General features: G+C 41.9%; 1 protein-coding gene across 7 annotated transcripts in view; it reads left to right on the top strand.

Annotated features, from left to right (window-relative positions):
* Positions 1 to 25,690, top strand: part of RAPGEF6 (Rap guanine nucleotide exchange factor 6) — a 107,477-nt gene that overhangs the window by 67,432 nt on the left and 14,355 nt on the right. For 4 of the 7 annotated variants that reach the window (XM_021410295.1, XM_021410298.1, XM_021410299.1 and 1 more), the window contains exons 8-26: positions 60 to 243; positions 1,083 to 1,219; positions 2,168 to 2,326; positions 2,874 to 3,026; positions 3,514 to 3,678; positions 4,850 to 4,957; positions 5,290 to 5,493; positions 6,208 to 6,316; positions 8,259 to 8,502; positions 8,834 to 8,991; positions 10,034 to 10,048; positions 11,574 to 11,814; positions 12,917 to 13,300; positions 15,329 to 15,540; positions 16,403 to 16,526; positions 20,932 to 21,152; positions 22,883 to 23,068; positions 23,529 to 23,663; positions 24,998 to 25,111. In XM_021410295.1, coding sequence (XP_021265970.1) covers positions 60 to 243; positions 1,083 to 1,219; positions 2,168 to 2,326; positions 2,874 to 3,026; positions 3,514 to 3,678; positions 4,850 to 4,957; positions 5,290 to 5,493; positions 6,208 to 6,316; positions 8,259 to 8,502; positions 8,834 to 8,991; positions 10,034 to 10,048; positions 11,574 to 11,814; positions 12,917 to 13,300; positions 15,329 to 15,540; positions 16,403 to 16,526; positions 20,932 to 21,152; positions 22,883 to 23,068; positions 23,529 to 23,663; positions 24,998 to 25,111 — 3,253 coding nt within the window. The remainder of the gene's footprint in view (positions 1 to 59; positions 244 to 1,082; positions 1,220 to 2,167; positions 2,327 to 2,873; positions 3,027 to 3,513; positions 3,679 to 4,849; positions 4,958 to 5,289; positions 5,494 to 6,207; positions 6,317 to 8,258; positions 8,503 to 8,833; positions 8,992 to 10,033; positions 10,049 to 11,573; positions 11,815 to 12,916; positions 13,301 to 15,328; positions 15,541 to 16,402; positions 16,527 to 20,931; positions 21,153 to 22,882; positions 23,069 to 23,528; positions 23,664 to 24,997; positions 25,112 to 25,690) is intronic. The other 3 variants (XM_021410297.1, XM_021410300.1, XM_021410296.1) reach the window with 1 other exon arrangement.

The following is a 25,690-nucleotide window of genomic DNA, read 5'->3' as shown; positions in this document are numbered from 1 at the left end:
ATTGTAATTAATCGAATAGAGTCATTGAACTCTTTATCTGATGGATGTCTTCTCTGTAGGCTACAGAAAGTGAGATGGGAGATGTTGATTTAACAGGTCTTCCAGAAGCACCTGTAGACTCTGAAGATGAAGAAGAAGAGGAAGATGAAGATATTGACAGAACTTCAGATCCACTTCTAGGGCGAGATGTTGTACGAGAGTGCCTTGAGAAAGAGCCTGCAGATAAAACTGATGATGATATTGGTGAGGAGAGAAAAAAAAGATATTTGTGTAAACCTGTATCATATAACTTCAGTCAGAGCGCATATACGTAAACTGTTAAGTTAATATTAAACGTATATCGTCGTAATTATGAATGATGCCTTCCAGAGATCACTTTGCCCTAGGGATACTGTTAATTAAATGATTTTTCGTCTTCTATCTGGAAGAGTATTTGTTCTGAGAACTTAAATATTTCGCAAGAACAGTCTTTGAGACTCTTACTGTGTGTTAAGTGTTACAATCATTGTAGCTGTTGATAGGAGGGCAGCATGGTAATTTTGACTGCCTGTGACTGTTGAATTAATTATTGAATGTTGAGGAGAACATACTAGTGCTGCAGTGTAGATAAGCTTAATCATAACTGCAAAACATTTGAAATGAAAATAACTTATTGCAGTGCCTAACTGGAAATTGGCATTAGTTTAATGGTAAAATTTAGGTTATACTATACTTCTGATTACTTCTCTATACTCTGAAAAGCATTTCATGCTCTTGATAAGCTTACAATTACTGTACAGTAAGGATATTTTTATTTCTTCTAAATGTTTGAAGCTGAAGTGCTTTTACACTTAGCTAGATTGCTGCTGTAAGAGTCAATCAGGGCTCGATCAGGACTGTAGAGCCAAGTTTTTTTCCTCAGTTTTTGATGACAAAACGCATACTGGGCTCATTTAGCTGCAGGCAGTAACAAAGATTGTAACACCACTGAGCAATTCCTTCCGTGAATTAATCTGAGGTTTAATATACCTGTGGGAGGGCATGATACCTAAGGAACCCCTGGGCCTTGCAGTCTTCATACCAATGTTTCTTTTGTCTAACAGAGCAATTATTGGAATTTATGCATCAACTCCCTGCCTTCGCAAACATGACGATGTCTGTAAGAAGAGAACTTTGCTCAGTGATGATATTTGAAGTAGTGGAGCAAGCGGGAGCCATCATACTTGAGGATGGCCAGGAAGTAAGTAACCATATGCAGCACAGTTCAAGCACCATGGACTGAAGGCTGCAAGATGGTGGGAAGGGGAATGTTCTCTGCCCCTCTCCCACTACTGAAAGCTAGAGAATTCCTCATGGTCATTCCATGGTCATTCCATGACCCACTTCCGAAATCTCTAAACCTTAGTCCATCTGTCTGTAAGATTCTGTCTGTGTGCTCTTGACTTCCTTGTTCAGGACTTTAGTATGGTTGAGTGTAGACAAAAAAAAAACCCCAAAGCAACAGCATTCAATAGCTTATGCTGTGGATTGCTGTCAGTTTAAGTGCTAAGAGTTTATTTTAGAGATTACTTGTACAGAAGAATGAATAATTTCCATTGGTAAAATAACTCTTTGTACGATATAATTTTTTTTTAACGTACTGACATGGAGATGTACCCTTGAACAACAGTGTAGGTAGCTTAACCTAAATGTCTAAATTAGAAGCAGATGCCAGTTAGTTAGTGGTCGGGCTCCCAGCGTTGGTGCTCTGAATCCGTACCTGCAGCCTCTCCCTGTCCTTTGGTCAAGAGACCTGGGATGGCTGCAGCTGGTCAGTGCTCCAAGGAGGCTGGATGTACTCTTGTTTCCAGTAGTGACCAAGTAGGGGGAAGAGCCCTCATGCTCGTTAGATAGTATAAATATACTGTAGCAATTAGCACACTGATTAAAAAACAATCTATTCATCAGCGTTGCTCCCTACTGAATTAGTACTGAAATGAATGAAGAATGCTGAAAAGCATTCTTGTTTCAGTCAGCTTTATTACTTGCTTTACAGTACGCATTTCTGGTGAATTACATGTTGCAAAACTGTGGTGGCAACAAACTGGAGACTGCAAGAATGAGGCTTTCTGAGATAAGAGCGTTGGAACAGCTTATACAAGGTTTTGAATGAGCTTCACTTTCTAAATTTGTTTTTCACTCCCTCTAGCTCGATTCTTGGTATGTTATTTTAAATGGCACAGTGGAGATCACCTATCCTGATGGGAAGAGCGAGAGCCTCTGTATGGGAAATAGTTTTGGGATTACTCCCTCTTTGGACAAACAGTACATGAATGGAGTGGTCAGAACCAAAGTAGACGATTGTCAGGTAAGATCACAATTCTGCACATCTAGCCTGTATTCCTAAACATCTAATAAAAGACAGAAAACTTCTTTCATCTTAAGGCATGATCTTCATTCCAGGAGCAGAGAAAAGGAGGTTGGTATTGGATGGACCAGGGGCTCTGTTTATGTTAGGTTAGCTGTACACTTCGAGTCGCGGAGATTTATTTTTCATTGCTGTTTGTGTGAGAAACAGGAACTTTTGCTTTCTGTTGAAGTGGAACCTTTGTTCACCCTAGTTGTGCTATGTATGCGATTGACATGCAGTAAGAACAGATAAATGGACAACAGCCCTATCCAACTTTTGCAGAGTTTGTTCTCTGTATGATTATCATTATGTTTTGGAGACATAACATGCTGATCAGTTTTATTTTCCTCTGTTTATAACTTTCTCGTGTAGTTGGGCGGAACAGACTGGGGCTAATAACAAGTACTGTGCTATGGTGGTTGTGTCGAAGCAGCCCAAAGATGGGGCATGAGGATACATTCATGTTTTGAATATTTATTAATGATCATGTGTTGTCCGGGGGCAGTTTGTATGTATAGCCCAGCAAGACTACTGGAGAATTCTGAACCATGTGGAGAAAAACACTCATAAAGTTGAGGAAGAAGGAGAAATTGTTATGGTAAAGGAACACAGGGAGCTGGATCGCAGTGGAACCAGAAAAGGACACATAGTTATCAAGGTGAATTTCTTCCCATGCTTTCTATTAATCTACTAAACCTTTAATCATTAAACCTTTATTCATTTTGGTTTAAATCTAGAACTCATGTTCACTTCTGTCTGTCTCACCCCAAAAACATAACTCAAAGGAATTTATATTATTCTACAAATCTACTTCAGTATGTCTTTCAATCAGTGTAGACCTTCGGGGTTTGTGCTGACAGCACTCCTGGTTCATCCTTGTGTAGTGGTTTGGGCTCTTTGTAGTCTGGAAGAACTTAAACTGTTGTTACAAATAAAATTATGAGATGCTACAGATTGTTCTGGCCAGTTACTGGCTGCAAAGCATTTGGTCTGGGAGAAGCATGAAGACTTGATTTAAATATAGTAGTGTATTTTTTTTCCTTGAGTTTTCCAAAACTGAAGCCTGGGACATGGTTCTGTGCTGAAGGGACTCTCTGAGGGGTGCTGACAGGAGATAGCAGCTACATCTGCATTTCATTTTTAAGGCAACACCCGAGCGGCTCATCATGCACTTGATAGAAGAACATTCTATTGTGGATCCAACTTACATCGAAGATTTCCTTTTAACGTACCGAACGTTTCTAACGAGCCCCTTGGAAGTTGGGAATAAGCTCTTGGAGTGGTTCACAGTGGACAGCCTCAGGGACAAGGTGGGTTCCAGCCTCCTGAATGTCATATATGTGTATGGCATTCTCTGCAAAGTAAAGTGTGTCACTGCTTCTCTTCTGCAGCATGATTTTCTATTTAATTTTAAGATTTAAATGCTTGTCTCTCTGAAATCATTTCTTTTTTTTTTCACCAGCAATTCAGAGAAATTTTGGTCATGATTTCTTGGATATGTCACCTTTGTTCTCACAGCAACTTTGTGTTCACCTTCCATATTTTTTCTTTGTAGAGTTTTTCAGTGTATTGTGCATATTTTATTAGAGCAGCTTCTTATGAAGTCTGTACTCAAAGTAAACTGAGCTGCTGATAAAAGCTCTTCTGTGAGTAGAGCCATGCTGGCTCTGTGTAACTGTATGCACATACGTATGGAAAATTTACATGCTTTGGAACTTGTGTTCGTGTCCAATTTGTTGGAAATGGTGGCAGTAAAATTCTTGGCCAGCAGTTTTATATGTTCTCGATGGAGCCGAAGGAAACTCAGGCTATCGAAGCAGTGCGGGTTTTTGTGGGGAAGCTGGCTGGGGTCCTTCACTATGGTTACTGCTTCTCCCTTTTTCCGTGTACTCCTTCTGGCAACTATTGTTTTTTTAAGAACATGAATGTAAAGAAGGAAAGTAAAAGAAAGCAATCTCAGCAAGTAGAAGAGGAAGTCATTGTTTTTAGAAGAGAAACTGCCATGGATTAGCGTTTCTTAATAGTGCGGAGGGATAAAATAGTTGCCAGGGTGACTTGATGGTGAATGGGGGTAACTGTAGCACACACAAATGCAACCCAAACATTTATCTTCAGAGCTTAGAAGAAAGTTTTCTACTGTTACAGTGTACAACCCGGGAACTTCCTAGGAGAGGAGGTAATTAGGAGGCTTTAAAAAGATACATTTTACAAAAGGCAGGAGGAAGAGATGACTGAAGGCAGGTTCGTGCACCAGTGAGTACTGGGGGATGTAATCAGCTAGATACAAAGATGTCTGATGCTTGTTTTGTCATTCGTCTCCACAAGGAAAGGAAATCAGGAGTTGATTTCAAGAGCAAATGGTTTCTGCTAAGGAATGCGTTAATCTGTGATGTTATTCTGTCATGTTCTTGCATTCTTTTTTGCTTGTACATTACAGCCTGTCGGACAAAAACCACATTTTTATGTATATATTTTTTTCAGGTTACCAGAGTGGTCTTACTGTGGGTGAACAACCATTTCAATGACTTTGAAGGTGATCCAGCGATGACTCGATTTCTGGAAGAATTTGAAAAGAACTTAGAAAATACGGTAGGAGCGAAAAAAGACAAGTGTCACATTTCCTAACACTATGCATTTCCATTTCCCAGAGTGTTAGCAAGGGTTAACACATTGTAGTCTGTAAGAAAGCACTTAATAGGTGGCTTTTAACATGGGCGTATTTGTTCTTAAAAGTATATTTAGGTACAAAGCTCGTATAAAATAGTACACATGGCACTCATTTATGTGCTTTGCATTACTGCCGAAGGTTTATTCAATAAGATCTGGATACATAGGATCATAATTTCTCTTTCTGACACTTTTTTTTTCCCATTTCTAGTAAAAGAAACATTGCGCTCAGTTTCATGTTTCTTGTGTTACAGAAAATGAAAGGACATCTCAGATTGCTGAATATTGCTTGTGCTGCCAAGGCAAAATGGAGACAAATTACCTTGCAAAAACCTTCTAGAGACTCACCTCTCTTTTTCAGCCTTCTTGGAGGAAGTGACAAGGGTTTTGGTATCTTTGTCGAGACTGTGGAAGTTGGCAGTAAAGCTGCAGAAGCTGGACTTAAGCGTGGTGATCAGGTAGGAAGTGCAAAGTTAAGTTAATTTTAAACATCCATCTCTTAATTAAAAAATCTGTTTCAGCCAACTGTATTGTTTCCAAGAAAAAGATTACACTATTGGCTGTTAAAGAAGAGTAAAAAAAAAAACAAGGAAAAAATGATAATACTTTAGGTTTGTATGTTTAATAGGTGTTCCTACTGAATAGCATTCAAAATATCTAAAATATTTAGGTATTTCAACATCAAAATGGGGAAAAGAAGCCAAACTGTAGCACGTTGTGGTTGCTTTAGGGCACCTTCTTAGAGGAGACAAGGTTAGGTTGAAGCTGTCGCATTGTTTTGTTGGCTTGGCTCTCAGTGGGGCCTCAGGGCCTGCAGTTGATCTGGCCTTTGGTTATAATGCCACATCTGCAGCTGGTGATCCACCAGGTGCAGATTCCAAATGTAAGAACGTTGTCCCAGAAGATGAGTGTGGTTAAAGTTGCTGATGGGTGGGAATGGAGTTCCTGGCTTGTTTACGGGATGGAACTTCAGTGCGGTAATCAAAACAGTTATTTTGCAGAGAATGCTTTCATGCTACAGCTACTGTAGCATGGTGTGTAAAATGGTAAGATGGTGTGATAACTTCTGGGAAGTACTTAACACGCTTGTGTTGTTGCATTTATATTTGTAACTGTTGTAACTCCATTATAAGCAGCTGTTCTCATAGTTGGATTTGTATTTCTTCTTAAAGATAATGGAAGTCAATGGACAGAACTTTGAGAACATCACATTTGCAAAAGCTCTTGAAATCTTAAGGAACAATACTCATCTCTCCATTACTGTAAAAACAAACATTTTTGGTGAGTAGACTTCACGGGTGATACATTTCTGTGTGTGTGTGTACAGAACCTCCCGTCTCACCGGCTCTAGAAGTGCGGTAGGATTTCGCCTTTCTTCCAGCTTGCTCTGGGAGCGAAGGATCACGCAGGAGTCCCCTCGCTGTGCCTCTGTTTGCTCAGAGTGTGCCACGAGCTGCACGTTGGGTGGCACCGGGCCAGCGTAGCCGGCTCTCTGCTCCCTGAGAAATCCTCAGACGGCTGCTTAAGCGGCTTCAGCGTCCCTTCATGCGGTACGGCTGACGCGGAGCCAAAGGAGCCGGGCCAAAATATTTTGCCAAGAGACAGCAAAAATGTCAAACTGGGTTTTCATAAAACTTTTTATGATGGCAGTAAGAACAATGGGATAAATTGCCTTTATATCTCAAATCGATAAGGGAATATAAAAACTGGTATAGTATATAAATGTTAGCTTTTAATTGTCAGTGTGAATATAAACACATAAATACCTCCTTAAAATCTCATTCAAACCATCTGTTCTCTTTCCATAATCCTGTTCAGGAAACAGAATAACCATAGCTACAGAAAGAACGAGGCTGTGCGTACCAGATAGATCCTTCCTCTGTAGTGGTATCCAAAGCTAATGGTGGTTTCCCTCTCGTGTTTCCTTCTGCTGGTTACCTGCCCGTGTTCCCTATGAGTTTTATTTTCAGTTATTTTTTCTGTTTATCGCTCTGCTGGTAAAAAGTTTTGAGATCTTAGCTGTTGCTTATTATCATAACTCTAATGAAAGCATAGACCAACAGCAGTAATAAGTCAACTGGACTAGTGAAATGGCATAAAATAAAGCAGTACTGTAGCTGAGGCAGTGATGGTTACATGCAAATGGATTCTAGCCTCTTTTCCTGCAAGCTGATAAAATTTCAAGATGTTTTCTCTGATGCATTTTAATGAATTCATGTTGTGAAGCTCTTTTGAAATGCAGTAGTTGTGATTCTGTCCTTCTAATTGAGTGCTAAGCGCCTGGTACTGGCAATGAGCAATCCCCATTCTTAGATCTGAGTTTATATGGTGAAGAACTGTAGCCAAAAATTGTGTCACGTAACAGAAATATGCAGTTTGACTGAATGTGCATGAAGTCCCTCATGCCTTGTTCGGAGGGGCCAAGAAATCAGCTCTGCACAGCACTGCGTTCTCTCGGTACCATGTTTTCAACAGAAAGTACCAGATTTCTGACATGAGTGACCTCAAAGATTTAAAAACAAAACACCCAAAAACAAACTGAAAAACCCCCATGCGATGATAAAGCAGATCGAACAATGTGACTTTACCTTTTATTTGTGGGCAGAAGCAGAAATAACAAAGACCATTATTTTTCCTGATATCTTCTGGGACTGTCAGTAATAGACTGCCTTAGTTTGATTAATGCAGTAGGAGATTTGATGCACCTTGTGTATTACTGAAGGAAAATGAAGGAAAAAAGAAAATACTGTGCTGTCCCAAAGTTCTACAGGAAGCGTCCGCACTCTGATACCAAAGATGCAGACGACAAAAGTCAATAAATACATGGAGGTGATTGATGTGAATGTAGAGGTTCCTTTTTATTGAGCCGATTGCCTTTGTGAAGGCTAGAATATCTTTCTTAAATTTGCTAAGGTTTGTGCTCATTCTGAAAGTAGCTAGTAGAGTCCTGCTGTGCAGAATGGTTCATTGCTTTTTGGGGTTACACCTTCTGCCAAAGAATTCCACAGCAAAACTTAAATGGGAAAAGACCTGCCCCCTTAGAATCAAAATGAAAATGTAATCTATAGCCTGGTTTGGCAATGCATTACGTTTCTGTTTTGGATTCTGCTTCAATTTTTTCTGCAGGTATGTGGGAAGCCAAAGGTTTGAGGGGAAAGAAGAATGCAACACAAAGGTTTAGGTGTGCAAAGGTAAATCACAATGGTTGTATCATCTCTTGCAGTGTTTAAGGAGCTGCTCTGCAGGATAGGGCAAGAGAAGAATGGAATTCCACATATTCCGAAAATTGCAGAAAAGAAGAACAACCGTTATTCCATCCCAGATATGCCTGGAGATGTGGAACAGATGTTCCCCCGTGAAAAAGGAAACAAGAAATTGAAAGCAAACACCGTGTCTGGTGGGAGAAACAGGATCAGGAAAATTTTAGACAAGACTCGGTTCAGCATCTTGCCTCCAAAACTCTTCAGGTGCGTCAGGCTCTCCTGGTTGAGCACTGGTTGTTCCTTATTGAAGCTGCTTAGTATCTCCAGTCACGTCCATGCTGCTTTTTTATTTTTTATTTTTTTTTAATTATTTCTTTTTAAATGCAGTAAATCTGAACTACAGAACAAGACCAGAATATCTTTTCTGTCCCGGTGAACGCTTTCAAATATACATTTCCTTGGTCTCTGTTCTTAAAGCTTGTCTACAGCGTTTAATTAAAACATCTGACTGCTATTATTTTTCCCAAGATTCACTCATCCTGAGATGAACTCACGAAGCTTGACACACCTGATTGAAACCTGATTTGTTTTGCAGCGATGGCAGCGTGAGCCAGTCTCAGGACGACAGCATCGTTGGGACGCGGCAGTGCCGGCACAGCCTGGCCATCATGCCTATCCCTGGGACACTGTCATCCAGCAGCCCTGACCTGCTGCAGCCCACAACTAGCATTCTGGATTTCTCTAATCCTTCAGGTAAACAGGAGCGTGAGCTTGATAATTGCAAGGCAGCTGGTTTTCAGGGGGGGAATTACACCTTCTACCAGCTTCAAACACACTGAGTGCGGTTACCTCTTCATCTTGTGACCCTAGCAGGTCCAAACTGGCAATTCACTGAAAATGCAGATGGCCCAATCCCCTGTTCCCTGCTTTTTTGTAGTGTGAGACCTAGCTTCTCCCAACTAAATAAAAGCATTTTTCCACCCATAAATGCCTTTGATTTACCAGAGCTCTGGTGGGAGCAGGTTGTCGTCCTCTGCACCTATCTTGTGTTATCGTCTCTTCCCAATACCAGTACTCCTGTGACTTGACTTCTCCATCCACCATCTTTTAATATATACTTCAAACAGTATTACAGATAGAATAAGACAACTTTGGTACCAACATAATTACATTTTTTTTTATATAATGTCTTGCAGGCTTTAAGTTCATTCAGTTTTATGTCTGAAAAAAATGGAAAATGTTTTGAGATTGGCAGTCTGGGCTTCCATAGCTAGTACTGTAGGAGCACAGTTGATAGGGTGGCTGCAGGAGGTATTTGTGGTTACATGCAGCTGCCTGTAAACACGTCAAGTCAGAATCACATTTCCCTGTTGCACAGAACTTACATCTGAATAATTATATATTCTGTGAAGTGCCTTCTGGCCACAGCTTATGTTTACGTAAACTCGCAGTTTTCCCCTTTAAAAGAAACAAATATATCCTATCAAGTGCATCAATATCCATGGCAAATAAAGTTCCTTTTTGTCTGGAGATCCATTTTCTTACTGTCTCCATGAGAGAGGAGAGAGCTACTCACATGTTCTCATCTTTTACTACTGTACAAGTTACTGCATGATATGAGCAGCAGATAGCTGGCCCTTCGCAAGTTTGCTGTAACAACTATGCAATTATTTTTGAATGCTAGAGAAAACCAAAATATTTTTGACCACCTAGTAGATACTCTTTAAGTTTCGTAAACATCTAAATCGTGATTTGGTGTTGACAGAATGTTTCTCTTTTTTTTTCCTGCCCGCAGCTGTTGGGTTTTACTGTAAGTATCCCTATGCACAGCATCCTGAAGGCCTTAATATTGCATGGCTTGCCTGATAACGTAACACGTTGCATTGACATAGTTATACTGTCCAGGCACTGTGATGTGCCCTGTAAGCTTCCCTTTAATAAGAAGTCCATAGGTGCTCCTTCTGCGTGCTGTAGCCTCATGGCAGGGTGCTGGGCTGAAGCAGAGAATACCTCATTTAATTCCCATTTCTGCCACTGATATGCTGACAGACCGCGGGCAGGCTGCTACACTTCTCTGGGACCTTGCTTTAAAGAGATGTAATTACTTGCATCCCTTCTATGGAAACTAGCTGATAACGTGGTTTGAGATTGGGTTTGTTCTGCTTTTGAACTCTCCACTAAAATTTGTGCATGCCAACTGGAAATGTGTTTTGTTCAGTCCGAACTTGAATCGTGTGTAGGAAGGTACTTTTTACTAATATTTACCTGCTTAAAAGAAAAGGCAATAAGGTGGACGTGTGCTTGTTTCCATCACCTGCTACTTACAAGTTACACCATGTTCTGGTTGCATGGCAATTTCATTTCTTCCAATCTAGATCTCAGTTTGGGCTTTAAACTTGAGTGTGTTCTGATTTTTAGGTATGCTAATAATATGGTATAGATGTTTGGCTCTTGTGTTAATTTGTGATGATTTTAATGAGTGCAGACATTTCCCAAATAATTCCCTCGGGCAGGGGATGCCCTGCCTGGCCAGCTTCTGTGGATCTGGCCCTTACCACTGAGGTTATTAAAGTCTGGGCAAGTAACAGAGAGAGGAAGAAACACCCCTGCAATAGCCCTGGGCGTCTCTGATGTGGGACTTATGGATACATTTGCCTCAGATTTTTTTTTTTTCTTTTTGGCCAGTCAGTGATATTTTGAGAATTTGTAATAACTGTAACGGAGAGAATTATTTCCAAGTGTCAAGTTATAAACTAAACATGTATTTCTTTAGATATTTTCTTCTTGCTGTGGTCTGCCCCAGATAAAGCTGTTCTCTGACACATTTCTAATTCATAAAATACGTTATAAGTAGGTGCACTAGCAGAAGAATGAGCTGCTGGCACCAGCTGAGTTCCTTCAGGCTGAGAGGGCGAGTGTAGAAGTGTGCAGCTAGTTTACAGATGCAGCCAGGTCCCCTTCTCCTCCGTGTTCTCCTGCCCTTGGTGCATGCACCTCCCTGGGAGGAGCACCTTGCCACTCAACTCTGGATCGCAGGCAAACAAGCCAAAAAGGAGCAATGCTTCCCAAGTTCTTGATGTATGCTGAGAAGGACCGTGTGCAGGACAGTCAGTGGATATGTAGATGTCTTGTACTTTGTGTTCACGGGATAACATGTAAGTTAATTCCGCTGTGGAAATGCAGAGAGGTGAAAGAGTCCTCTTTTTTCCATTCAAACTCTGGGGTAAAGACTGAATACTTGAATGGATATTTACCAAATGGTGCAGAAAATGACCTCCTGCCTTTTCACAGGACAAGTAACTTCATACTCTAAAGTTGCTCTTCTGTAATTTCAGATATTCCAGACCAAGTCATAAGAGTTTTCAAAGCAGACCAGCAGAGCTGTTACATTATCATCAGCAAGGACACCACGGCGAAGGAGGTGGTGAGCCACGCCGTCAACGAGTTCAACCTGACCGGAGCCCCGGAGACGTATTCCCTCTGCGAGGTGTCCGTCAGCGCCGAGGGGGTCATCAAGCAGCGCCGCCTGCCAGATCAGTTCTCCAAACTGGCCGACAGGATTCAGCTGAACGGGCGGTAATGCAGCCTTGTCTGGGGGTCGGTTGGGATTTGTTTGACTTGGCCCGTTAGGACTGGAACATCTGAAAGAATGGTAGGGGGAGCGATGTTTTCATGAGAACAGCTGGGTGTCTATCAGAAGAGTAAGCAAGTAAATGTCGGGAGCGCTCTTCCTTCTCTTCCTGTTTCACCTTCCTTTTTCCTTAAGCAAAAACATCCTCCCTGACTTTACGGCAAGCTCTCTTTGTGAGAGCTGAATTCAGCAAATCAGGATAACAAATAGTGGCTTTCACTTAAGAAGAAAAACTTGTATTTTGTCTGACACTTTCCATATGTCCTTCAGGATTAAAGTGTGCAATTAACTTTTCTCACTGATGTCATGTTGCAATGAACTGATACTAACCTGAGATAAATTCTTCCATTTTTGTGTAAACTGTTACGTATGTTTTCTGACATGTAAAGTGCTTCAGCTTTATCTGATGACCTGGTCCATACCAGAAAAAAAAGTGTATTAAGTAAAAAATTCTTCAGCCTTCTCTGCTGGGCAACAGAGAGAATTTATGAGAAATAAACTTCTTTGTATCTGAAAGCAAACTGCTTTGGACCATGGAAATTAATTTTCCAGATCCCTTTTCATTTCCTGAATATTGTGAGCTTCATGTAAATATTAATATGCCACACTATATTTATGTAAGAAACCACACTTAATTTGTTTAAGAAATGGAGAAATACGTAAATGAGAGATTTCTCAAGACTAATGTGCATTTAAGATGTTATTTCACTGCTAAATTTACAAATGGAAAAGTAACTGACCTTTTTTTGAAGATGAAAGCTGCAGCATGTTACTGGGTCCAGCACAGAAAACGTTAGCAAAGAGGGAGGCTGAAACAGCTTTGAAATACTGAAGGGTGAGGTACATAATGTACGAAGGTTATGCTGTCCCTGCCTCTCTCTTTGCCTCTTATTCTCAGTTGCCACCAGCAAGGTGCAAACACTCTCCTCCGAACACCTCCGCGGTGTCAGTCATGTCCGTGCTGGTTGGCTGTGGCTCAGTGTCCTTGTGCTCACGCACCCTCTGAAGAGCATCTCTAACATTTTGTTGCAACTCGATTGTTCTTAGGTATTATCTGAAAAACAACATGGAGACGGAGACCTTATGCTCGGATGAGGATGCTCAAGAGCTGCTGAGAGAGAGCCAAATTTCCCTCCTACAGCTGAGCACCATTGAGGTGGCCACTCAGCTTTCCATGAGAGACTTTGAGTTATTTCGTAACATTGAGCCTACAGAGTACATCGATGACCTTTATAAGCTGGACTCCAAAACAGGAAATGCTCACTTGAAGCAGTTTGAGGATGTCATAAATCAAGAGACTTTCTGGGTTGCCATGGAGATTTTGGCAGAGCCCAACCAACTCAAAAGGATGAAGATTATTAAGCATTTTATTAAAATTGCCCTCCACTGCCGAGAGTGCAAGAACTTCAATTCCATGTTTGCGGTTATAAGGTAAAGTACTTCCCATTTGTCGGGTGTAATTGGTGGCGTCACGGGCGGTTCTGTTAATCTGAAGTGAAAAGAAGGCGTATCGCCACACATGGCCGATGGTGCGGGGTAGCTTCAAGGGAATGGCCAAGCTCTCCATAATGCCACAGTGGACAAAAAGACGCTTTGTCACAGCGTTCTGTGCCTCCCTTGCCCTCAGAAGCTCAGTCCCCGTGTGTGACTGTCTCCTCTTTAACCATTTTCTAGCAGGGAAGGAAAAGATTTGGACGAAAGCGCCGTTTGATTGATGAAGTCCGGAAACGTGCCTGAAAGTTGCTGCCATTTTCTGTAATTCTGGCAGTTTTCCCTTTTTTCAGTCATTGTTACTTTTTCAGCGTGCATCGAGTCAGATCTGCAGTGACGAGATTGCTTTATTTCTTCCTTTCATTGTGAGGACTTCCTCAAATCAGTTTTGTTTTAGTTTAATTTTCCTTCTCATTCTTTCTAGTCATCTGCTTGTTCCTCTGTTTTTTTCTCTTTGCATTTAGACTTTCTGTTCTGATTTGAACTAGATGCTGCTCCTTTGATTTTAACAGTGGCGGTTCAGCATTTCCCTTATTTGCAATTCTGCGATGCCCTGATTGTATTAAAAAGAAAAAATCACTATGATTCATCAGACAGAGATCTGGATTCATACTGTACCCCAGCACGAGTACGGTCTTGGAAAATATTGTTTTACAATTTTAATTTTATAAAATCTTCTTCCATGTCTTGCCTGTGTATCAAATGATACTGGCCTCTGTTTCGCCATATATTAAAGAGTTAATGAATTCCCTTAGAAGATGCTGCACAGCCATCAGGGCTGTGATTACTCGTTACATGGTGAATACAAATGTGGATGCTGAGTGTGATTTCTATTTCCTGCTTCCTAATCTCCCATGGTTTATTGTAGGTGGAAAAATAACTTTTCTTATTTCTGAGTTCAGCCTCACGAGGCCACGACTGAAGTGGTCTTTGATCAAAAAATAGCAAATAAATTAGCTTTTCTTTTGCCCTTATTTCCAGAGGAGTATGTTTCTGTTGGCATATGGCACAAGGATTCTCTTTCCTGCCTTGCATTTCATGTCAATATGATGCCGTGTGTTACATGAAACAGGAAGATACCATCTTAATATAGCACAGAAAAGAGAAGCTGTGTGGGGACATATGTTAGATTTCTCATGAGAGAGGGCTTTGTTTGCGACTTTACAATAGCGTGGGGAGAACTCCATGGCAAAAAGAAAAAGACAAAGTAAGTTTTTGAGGCTGTTAAGCTGAGGAAAAATCTTCTTACAAGGGCAAATTGCATCAGTCCAGGTTTGATAGTGAATGCTGGAGAATGTCACTTCCCAGTGCTGCAATTACAAGGACTTTGCAATGAGTGCGACATTTCTTGAGCAAAACTGGTGACCAAGCGTCATGGGGGGGGGGGGGTGAATATAATTCATTAATTTCTTTTCATTGTGTCTAACTAATTTTTACTTAGTGTGGGAACGAGGCATGGTGGCAGGGTGCAGTGTATCTGCTGCTCAGAGTTCGGTCACTCAGTGCTAGTTACAGATGCTCCAGGTGTTCTCCCAGGCCTTGCCATTTTGCCTGGACGAGCTGCGCGCTCTTCTCCCTTGCCTCTACAGCTGCGTGTTCGCCGCGTGAATTTTTCACCTTTTTTTGTCCTTATTTGCAGTAAACATTTTAACAGGAGAAAAGGGGTTTGCAAATGAAATGATCCTCAGCGCTGTGGAGCGGAGAGGCTGTTTTGGCAGGCGAGCTCCAAGTTCGTACCTCGTCAATAAGGAGCAGTCAGTCTGGCTGCAGTTCTCTTTTTCACTTGCTTACAAGAGCGAGCAGCAATGGGCTTTGTGAAAGACTCGCAGCCTGGCATTCCCCCAGCTTTCAGTTAGCCTTGTGAAAGCTGTTTGTAATCCCCCCCAAAAAAGCCCCACAACCCTTTGATTCCTTTCAAAAGGGAACGATTCCTCTAACAGCTAATCATGGGACGTATCTGCCTTGCAGTGGGTTAAATCTAGCTCCGGTGGCACGGCTCAGAGGCACTTGGGAAAAGTTACCGAGCAAGTACGAGAAGCACCTCAGAGACCTTCAAGATCTTTTTGATCCGTCTCGAAACATGGCGAAGTACCGCAACATCCTTAGCAGTCAGAGCATGCAGCCTCCAATTATTCCGCTCTTCCCTGTTGTCAAGAAGGATATCACATTTCTACATGAAGGTAACGTCAAACACAGCAAAATCATAAAGCAGGCGCTGAATACGTTGTAGCCCTTTCTTCGGTGCTCCCTGATTCAGGAGATGTCTAAAAGGAAGCTGCCACCAGTAGGGTGCTTTTGATGCATCCTTTGTAGGAGTACAATGAAATAGAACTGTGAATGCATAATGGAAGAGACTAATGCCAGACAAAAAATTAAACATTAAATGTGGATTTTGAGTATTTTAAAAGCAATACTTAATCTTCATCAGCTGTCCTAAAGTTCAGGGTGAGTGTGCTGGCTAGTAATGGCACTGCAAAGAGCAATGCATTTCTCTTACAAAAACTTGTTGCTGCAGTGTTTCTAGATTTTCTTATTCTGTGTTGTGGCTTTCAGACAGCTACGATGATACACCGCCTCCTACTCTCGCTTTCAGCATTTTTAAGGGTTTTTGTTTAAACCATTCCGTTTTTTTCTCCTTACAAAAGGTTCCGTTCCCAATTGGTTAAGGTTAAGCATTCCCAACCATGCCAAATTCTTGGGTTTGATCTTTCAGAACTATGTGAGCTGATTTCAAAATATGAATGCTGCAGATGTCAGTTCCTTATTTAGCATCTAAGCCAATGAATTTGGGCGTAGTTCATTTGCTCCTCTTTCCTCTTCCTAATACATATTACTTTAGACATGGATTAACGAGAGCAGTGCTCGATAGTTGGACTGGGTCTGTCTTTTTGCTCGAGTTTTTTGTTTTCCTGCTCCTTTGATTAAAGCTATGTTGTTGATGGAGGACGAGGAGGGAGGAAGGCTAATGGGGGGGGGGGGAGCTAGAAACACATTCTGTGTGAATAAATATTTCTTTTTTGTGTGCGTGTTTCAATCATGCAGGAAATGATTCCAAAGTGGACGGCCTGGTAAATTTTGAGAAGCTCAGGATGATTGCCAAAGAAATCCGCCAAGTGGTGAGGATGACCTCAGCCAACATGGATCCGGCCGTAATGTTCAGACAAAGGTGTGCAAATTAGAAAGGCAGTAGGACTGCAGGTGGCTCAGTGGGTAGGGGTCTGGGTTTGTGTGTGCATCAGTATGTCAGTATCTCATTGTGTGACTTGCCATTGACATTTACCATCAGAACCAAAATCTTTATCAAGTTTTGGCAGTATGATCGATGCCCCTAAGAGTTACTTTTAGTGGCTGCTAACCCAGTTTGTCTAATACAGCAAAGAAAAATATGCTTGATAAAATAATCAGTAGAATTTTGGGAGAGATATAACGTTAGGTAAAAACCATACCTATAAAATAAAACACAGAAATCACCCATCTGTGAATCTGAAACGTTGCTTTTAACAAATGAAACAAAAAAAAAACCCTGATAAAATACATAAAAATAAAACAACAAAGCTATTTTTTTTATTCGTTCTAAGCACAGCTTGCTACACCTACGTATTGTTTGGTGCCTTCAGGCTGTATGCAGGTGGAGAGTGTCTTCTTGCCTTATTTTTCTTCCTTTTTTTCCCTCGGTCCGCGATACCATCAGGCTTTATGTTAACAAACTGCAGAACAAAAGCACCATGACTTCTAATCTGGTGCTGGTGAGCTCCAGATTACACTCAGTGTAACTGAATAATAGCCCGCATCTATTTGCTTCTCCCCAGCTGAGGTAGCAGCCCCAGCGCTGGCCATCCCCGCTGGTCGGGTCCTGTTGGCCGTCGTGCCCCTGTCTTGAGCTCAGTGCCCAGCCCATCGAGGAGCTGGGTCCCTGAGTCACTGCACAGCTTCTACGTACAGAAGCAGCGGAATAATCCAGTGGCTGGGATTCATTGGCACCAGTGGGTCCTGTTTGGTACTGGCCTTCAGGGCTGGCTGTGAGCAGCCGTGAATATTTGGTTTAAAATCAGCCTGGTTGAAGTCTGGGGAAAAAATAATGGATCCCTCGTAGACATTGTTTAAGGATGGATTCATTTCAAAGTGGAGGGTCACCTTCATACTGCTAGGTTTCAACCACTGGAACTTCCTTAATTCAAATTTACAAAGCTACTTCTAAGTTAGCTGCTTTTCAGAAAACATGGCGTTCACAGGTTACATGGATCTGTGCATCAGTTTCCCTGATGCTCCTTCCAATTCTGAGACCTAATGAAGTCTAATCACTGGATGAATTAGTAGTAAATACATAGTTACCTTTCGTATCTTTGCCAGAACCACACCGCACATCTTAACGACCATAGTTTAAAAAGTGCCTACTGAGTTAAAATGCACGGGCCTCTAATATTAGCGACACTGCCAAAGATTAAAAGAGAACGACTCCTTGTTTTCAGCATTTCCATTCATTTGCATTGCCGCTGGTGTTTGATCTATCAGTTTGTGTTATGAAGCACCACCAAATGTTTTTGAAGAAGATTACAAACGAACAAGAAGAGATGTTTGTTAGCGGTAACGTGAGACCTGCTAACGAGTTCATTGCCAATTAATACAGAGCGTTGAGCTTTTCAGGGTGTGTTTGGCAAACGGCTTGTTTTCCAGCATTAATCAAGGGAAAACAGCACCAGAAACGTGAATACTGATGATTTCTCATACATTTACTGCCATCCTAATGCAAAGAATAAATTGACTTAATCACATTTTCTACAATATGAATAAGTTAAAAAGCTTTTCCTTGCTCCGTCAAAATGGAGTTTGACTTGTGGGAATCGCTTAGCAAGAAAACGTAACGCCAGTTTGGATTTTCAGTGCAATGGTTAAACTTAAAAATAAACAGAAAAACTGATAGATGTTCTTCCATGTTGGAGTATTTGAGCAAGTCCTGTCCTTGCATTCCATGAAAACATTGTGTTATTGTTTGAGAGGAATTTTGCTGTATAGAGATTTTTTTCTTTTCTGTTCTTTCCTGTCTACATCTTTCTTCCTGACTCTCAACTGTTTTATTTTTTTCCTGTGCTTTTCTGTTCAAATACATGCTTCAATGTATATGGCTCTTGCTTACAGGAAGAAGAGGTGGAGAAGTTTGGGGTAAGTGTAGAGATGAATGCAACTAAGATAAATAAAGATTATGCAACTCTTAACATTCTGCATCCTCCTCCTCGTTAGTGCATGCTCCTGAAGTACAGCATGCATTTTATTAACCCTGCAGAACCTATTTTTTTGAAAAACAGGAATAAGAGATTTTACAGTCAACTTGGTGCAGCAGCTGTAGAGATGCTGCGTTGCTTCTGTGTGCTAGACCAGTTGTTTGCGTTTTGGCTTACTGCATAAAAACTGCTCTGCAGTTATATCAGGAGGCAAACTATTTTTGGAAATTAATAACTTGGTCTTTACACGTTACAGAAAGATTTAAGCCGTTATGCATTTTTAAACTGTGAAGAGGCATTGAATTGTGATAATGGTTGAGCGGTTCTCCCCTCTGAGCTTAAGCTTCAAAGTCTTTATTTTTAGTATGTATTTAAAATGTATCTCACGCTTCATACGCCAGAATCCTCGTTGAAGCTTTAGTTGTGCAAGGCTGGGTGTTGGAATGGTGACGGAGGGAACCGGGGTCACCTGCTGAGCTAGAGGCAGCGCCATGGGGCAGTGAGCTGGAGGTGACCCCATAGCCGTGATTTGTGCATCCTTCCCTGTGTCTTTGCCCCTCAGCTGCTACCTGCACACCTCAGCCTGTGTGCCTTTGCCCTTTGAAGCTCTCCCGTTCATACTACGGGCATGTGGCTCAATCCCAGCTGTACGTCCAGACACAGGTGTATGCTGGGGAGGGGCCAGCAGCCGTGGCAGGCTGGGGGCAGCTTTGGGTGCTGCTCCTCTCCGTGAGCTCAGCACCACACAGATGCTGCTGGGGTGGGCGAGCTGGGCCAGCAGCAGGACGGGGCACGGCTCAGAGTGCAGCTCGTGGTGGGAAGAGGGCCCAGGTCCCTCTGGAATCCTTCCAAGCAGAGCAGGAGGCGTGCTGCCCTGTAGGCAGTGATTTCCAGCCTTTGGGATTGCTGGGAACTTGAGGTTGTGAGGGAAAATGATTTTTAAGGGAAACGGAATTAAGTTGACTCAAAAAGTGAACTCCAAAATTAGAAGAAACAGTGTGTACACGTGAAATAAAATATATATATAATTACAAAGAAAGGTGATGTATTTCCCTGTTTTGTTACAGAGTAGGCATTAACTTTGCTCTTGTCTGTGCAGAGATCAGTTCCAATGAGTGTCAGCAGTCCACTGTGCCATCTGCTGCTCTTTGCCTGTAATAGCGTTAGCTTTTTATTTAATTAAGCTATGCACTTCTGCCACGGTTGTTAAGCTTATATTTTCTCTTAGCTTAATTTATGAATCATCTTCAGAAATATTGCAGGCAGGTGGTTTCCACCATTTCTTTGCTTTTAAACTGAACGCGTTCGATCCTTCAGGCTTCCTTGAGCAATGTGTTTCATTCCGAGTCTGTTAGCTATGGCAGCTCTTCTGTGCTGGGGTTTGTTTATCCTCCCACTAATGATTCTGGAAACGCACCCAAGATTTTGATAAGTAACTCTACAAAGAATTTAGCCTTTTAAAATCCTCTGTTTTTTTTTTTTTTAATTATTTTCATTTTTTTTTAATATAAAATCAAAAACCGCACCCTGTTTGAGCAGCCTCACTGCAGCTTCCCCCTGGAATTTTCTTGTAACGTGTGCTATGGTCTCCATTTACTAAAACATAAAAATGGATTAGGACTGAGGTGGCCATAGGCCTTCTGGCAGCTGAGCAGATGTGATGTGTATCATCGGCTATATCTCGATCAGTTGTTTGGGCACTGATGTCATCACCTTTTGTAGATGTGAGTCCATACAAGCGTAGGTATGTTATGGCTGCCATCCTGACCTTTGTTGGGATACATCTTTAATGAACTGCTGTTCTCTGGGGTTTTTACTTAATTGGAGGAGGAAATTAAGCACGCAACAAATTGTGCTTCTCATATTTAACGCAGTTTTTTCCTTCATTTAAGCACAGTCAGAAGCTCAGGTTCCAAGTGGTCACTTTTGCGGCTAGCTGGATGGGGGCAAGTTGCTGTTGTAAGCCTGCAGCACGCAGTGGGCACCAAATTCCTTAGACGAACAACGTTAGCAAGTTTATCCTGCAGAAACAGCGTGGGTTGTGCAGAACAGGAGCACGATCCATCAGCAGAGCAGGTTGGGTACTTGGCACCGAGCTGCGCCTCGTTCTTGCAAGTCCCACAGTTCCACGTGCAGTCCTTTCCTAGGCTCCAACTGCTGCTCTCCTTTTGACCGGAATATTTTAAGACAACCGACGTTTTTAATGCTGTTCATCTTTTTTAACTCATTTGCATCAGCATGCACTAGCCCTAACTGAAGAGTATTGGTAACAACCTGCTTTGACGTGCGCTGCTCAGCTCCCCGTTGCTGCTGAGACCCCGGACCTGAGCGCTGCGCTCTTTTCTTTCGCAGGTCCCTGAGCCAGGGCAGCACCAACTCCAACATGCTGGACGTGCAGGGAGGAGCACACAAGAAGCGCGCTCGGCGCAGCTCGCTGCTCAACGCCAAGAAGCTGTACGAGGACGCGCAGATGGCGAGGAAGGTGAAGCAGTACCTCTCCAACCTGAACGTGGAGACGGATGAGGAGAAGATCCAGATCCTGTCCCTGCAGTGCGAGCCTGCCTACAGCACGCGTAAGTGCGGCGATCCGTCAGGGTGGCATTTTTACATTTTTAAAAGCATTCTTCCTTCCCCGGAAGCACCGTCTAGGATCTTTCTCCTCTCCCTCCGAGAAAAATCGCTCTGGGAAGCAGCTTGCTTGTTAGTTCCTATTGTAACAAACTGATAGAGTTTCAGCAAGCCAGCATTAACATCCTGATCTTGGCTGAGTTCAGAAAACTTCAGCGGCATTTTTTATTTTAACCTTTAGTTCCTCAAGTGTGTGTCTTTTTATCAGCTTGGAAGGAAATTCAATAGTACATTAGCTCTGTTCTTGCCCTGTTGTCCTTGCGCAGAATTAGGAAGGATAAAAGTAACGTTTATCGTATGAACAGCAAGAAAATGAAAAGAGACAAAATCAATAGAGAAGCTGCAGTGACTTACAGCTCAGAATAAACGAAGATTGCTGAGAAGCAGAAGTCAAGTCAGTATTGACTGACGGGATTGACACGGCTTGACAGTCAAAAATCGAGGACTACAGCAGGACGGTTTTCATAATTTGAAGTCCTGTGCAGCTGTCTAACTAAACAAGCCTTCTCTTACACAGTGCACAGTAATTTCTTATTTCAAATTGACAAATGGTAATTGCATTTTATTTTGATCCTTAGAAATGTTCGAATGCTTGAACAGTGGGGTTGCCTCAAAATAGAAAAGTCGTAACCTTGCTAAACAAAGTGATGTTTCATGCTTGTTTGATGTGCAAATGCAGCATCTTAAGCCTTTTTCTGTCCTCAAATGCCATTTTATGTGTGATGAGGTAAGTTAAAAGCATGAATAGGAAATGACATCTTGAAGGTAAGACTTCAAGTCTTTTCCATTATTCAGTATTAAGAGCGCAAATTCCTGTTTCCCAAAGTGCCTTTCTGTGCATTTTTATTTCTCAGATAGACGTTCTGTAGGGAAAGACCATACCTGACTCCATTTTTAAAATGTCAAATTCAGTGCACTCCCATTGATCTTACGCCTGAGGTTGCTGGAAATCACAGGTAGCTCTCAATAGGAAGATGGAAGGCAGGTTGTGATGGTTGTGCCTCTTCTGTCAGGGATCCTGGTACATGGCTTTGCACATGGCTTTTGTGCAGATAATTTTTTTTTCTCGTGTTCAGAAAAGTCAGAGGTAGAGCTGCCCACCCTCACACCGCCTTCCTTTCTTCCAGCTTTGCTTGCAGGAGCAGTGAGCAGCGGTTATGCTGTAGTCCAGACAATTCCAAGGTTACTTAAGGGGAACTCAGATGGCCTTAACTCCAGAGTTTATTAATTGCTGTGTAATTAAAGTAGAAATTGAATCAGTGCCCTGTGCTGTAAATCAATTGTGCCACCTAGTGAGAGATCTGATGCTGGATGCAGAACAACCATTCCTTCTCCTTTCTGTGGCATTACGTCATTTTGAAGGAGATGCTGTTCAGCTTTTGTGCCCTATGTACAACCATCTTAAACGTGGAATTTAATTGCAGTCAAAATAAAATACAAGCTTTTGGTTTTTGGGTGGAATACCTCTATGACACGTAACAGTTTAGTTTTTTGAAATGTCGTTTCGTGCACCTGCCTCTTCAATGTGCCAGGCAGGAATGCTGGAAATACAAAATGTTCACAATGTTTTGTCTTCTTCATGCCGTAGTTGCCTTTATCTGGTTGTGCTTGGAATGACTGTAATAACCCCGCAATTCAGTGTGCCAGATATTGATAGCCATTTTTTCCCTAACAGTGACAAAGAATTTAAGTGAGAGAAGAGGGGCAAAATCCTCAGAAATGTCTCCAGTGCCCATGAGATCCATCGGTCAGACCACTAAGGCCCATCAGCAGAACAGAATGAGCCAAGTTCTTCAGGTTCCATCTGTGAACTTATACCCCAGCAGGAAGAAGGGGCTGACAAAGGATCATGTCACCTTCAGTGAGTATCTCTGCTCAGCCAGCTGGAGCTGGGCGGATTATTTAAGATCCCTTTATGCAGGCCTCTGAGTTAAGTCCTTCTCTTGAATAATTCTAACTGAAGTCATCTTAGTATCTCTCTTGAACAGGTCAGATGTACGGTGCTGAGTCTTTTTCTGTGTTTTTTTACATTCTAAAAGGATCTTGACCCACCTGGGTAGAATAGCATCATTGATTTATTTTCCTGACAAAATGAGTTATAGTATATTTTAGTGAAACGGTTGGAACAAATCAAATACATTTAATATTTTAAGCTCTGGAACACTGTTGTAATATATTGTCAAAAGGAGCAACACTTATTTGGCACCTCTACTGAGCATCAAATATTTTGTTTCTAAGTTTGCCGATTGCAAAGCACTACGATCTATTCAAATACTCGCAACATATTTGCATAGCTTGAAATGGCTCCCTTGTTGTCATAGGTACAGGCTCGCCACAGAAGTCGTTAAGCTTGTCTGAGGAAGTAAGTAGCAAGAAGCAGACAGATGACACAATGTCCATGGCATCTTCTTTGCACTCCAGCCCCCCGGCTTCTCCGCAGGGCTCTCCACGCAAAGGTACGTGTGCTCCATCGGTGCGCTGCGGGTGCCAGCATCGGTCACAGGATCATTTGTTGGTGACTTCATGTAAGAGGGATGATGATTTAGGTAATTCGTGTCAAGAATAGGATCGTGTGTTTCTATCCGTTAATAACAGACACTGTTTTCCAATATATTGTGTATGTTTTGGTCATAAAAGTGACCTAATCTGATAGGACTGGAACAATTAATTTCTTTAAAATAGCGTAAGTGCTTCTGACAGAGTTCCCCATAGGGTTAAGTGCTGTGACACCCACCAGCACATCGGTCCTGATTTAGGTGACCCCTCAGGTGAACAGGATTCACAACACTGGGGATTTCCAGAAGACAGTGATGCTGCACACAGACTGCAGCTATTGACATCTTATGTTTTTGCGTGAGGTTGCTGGGATATCAAGGGATTAGAGGGAGCTGGAGATAAAATACTGCCACAGATCTCCAGAACAGCTGGTTTTGATAGCTACAAAAGTAGTGCATTCATCCAAATCGTGGAGTTGCTGTTGATGTTTTCTGTTCTTGTGCACAGGGCTTTGTATATATCCCTGTCTATACTGATGCCCTGAGAATCCCTTTATTTTTGGTATCTTCATAAAAGACCTGCATCACTTCATCATTAGTCAAGCTTGGATGGGAATTCATTTGAAATCTCTTAACAGCACTTTATAGTGAGCCAGTGTGGTCAGTGTCGAACGGTGTAAGGCATTTCTCCATCCCTTCTGCGCTGCTTTCGACTCACTGGCAGCCCAGAGCCACAGCATTGGCATGGCATGGCATGGTGACTTGCTGCATCTTCTCACCAGTTTCAGTGGGAGATCTGCTGGCCCATCCGCTTCTGCCTTCACAAGATACTGTTTCCTTGGGGAGAATGTCACTTACTTAGACACAGCATATGTATAAGGACCTTACCTACTTGGGTTGCCAAACCCAGTTCCACTGGGATTTCACTTCTCTTCTATTTCTCCTATAAATATGTTAATTTAATTGACTTTCTTTGAAAATACTTTGTTTCCTGGGGGATTATTTCATTAATTCAACTTGCTTTTAGCATATTGTTAGCACTGGACTAATTTGATTAAGGTAATTTATACCCTGTTGTGTGTGCACAGCTCATTGAACTTAAATTAGGTGCTTCACAGACAGCTGAAAGACATAATTTTTAGGCATGAACACATTTCACTAAATCTTAGATTTCGTTTTCTTTTGAACCATGCCCAAGTGGCGTGCAAATAAGAGTGAAGATTTTTTTTTTTTTAAATCAACACATTACTTTTGCTGTTATTTATCAAGATCTTCCTGTGTGTACTTCATTGTAGTTGGTAACATCCCGAGGTCGGATAACTGCAGTCAGATGAATCTCTCTGGGTCCTCCTCATCCCTCGCCAGTGAAACCAGCAACAAGAACAGCGGACAACGCAGCTATGGAATAGGTGGGGCTTACTTACAAAAGAAAATTCAGGAGATGATTGTCAAAGCAAGAGACAGACCTGACATAAGCGAAAAGGGAGAAAGAAAGGATGAGAGTGAAAAGGCAGAAGCTGAGCGTGAGCACAGGAGAGAGAAGGGACACCTGTTCAGAAGACTTAGGGAAAGAAGCTTCTCCAGGGAAAGAACAGCTTTTACTGCAAAAAGGGAAGCAGAGCACGTTCAAGCCTCAGAAAGCAGCAAAACCCAAAAGGACAGAGACAGTGATGCTCTGAGTACAGCGAGTATCTATAGCAACAGCAATGCATTGACATGTGACTGTCTGCAGATGGGGCCTAGGAGGAGAAGGAAGACTCTGTGATGTATTTTTAGAAGGCAGACTGATGTCCGTTCAGTATCACCTACACTGATGTAATCTAAGTTATGTTAGCATTATGCAGTTGCATACAGGCGCACTGAGATGTGTTCAAGCTGTTCAGTGTACTTTATTCACCTTTCCAAAACGAGAAGGTATTTGTGTCAGCGTTACTAACTCGCCACACTTAAAGCATAGTAAAGAAATAACGTGAGATTTGGAAAATCAA

The sequence above is a fragment of the Numida meleagris genome, chromosome 12 (genome assembly GCF_002078875.1).
Source record: "Numida meleagris isolate 19003 breed g44 Domestic line chromosome 12, NumMel1.0, whole genome shotgun sequence".
In the NCBI taxonomy this organism is placed as follows: Eukaryota; Metazoa; Chordata; class Aves; order Galliformes; family Numididae; genus Numida; species Numida meleagris.
Note: the sequence above shows the minus strand (reverse complement) of the source record. Positions and strands in the feature narration are given on the sequence as shown.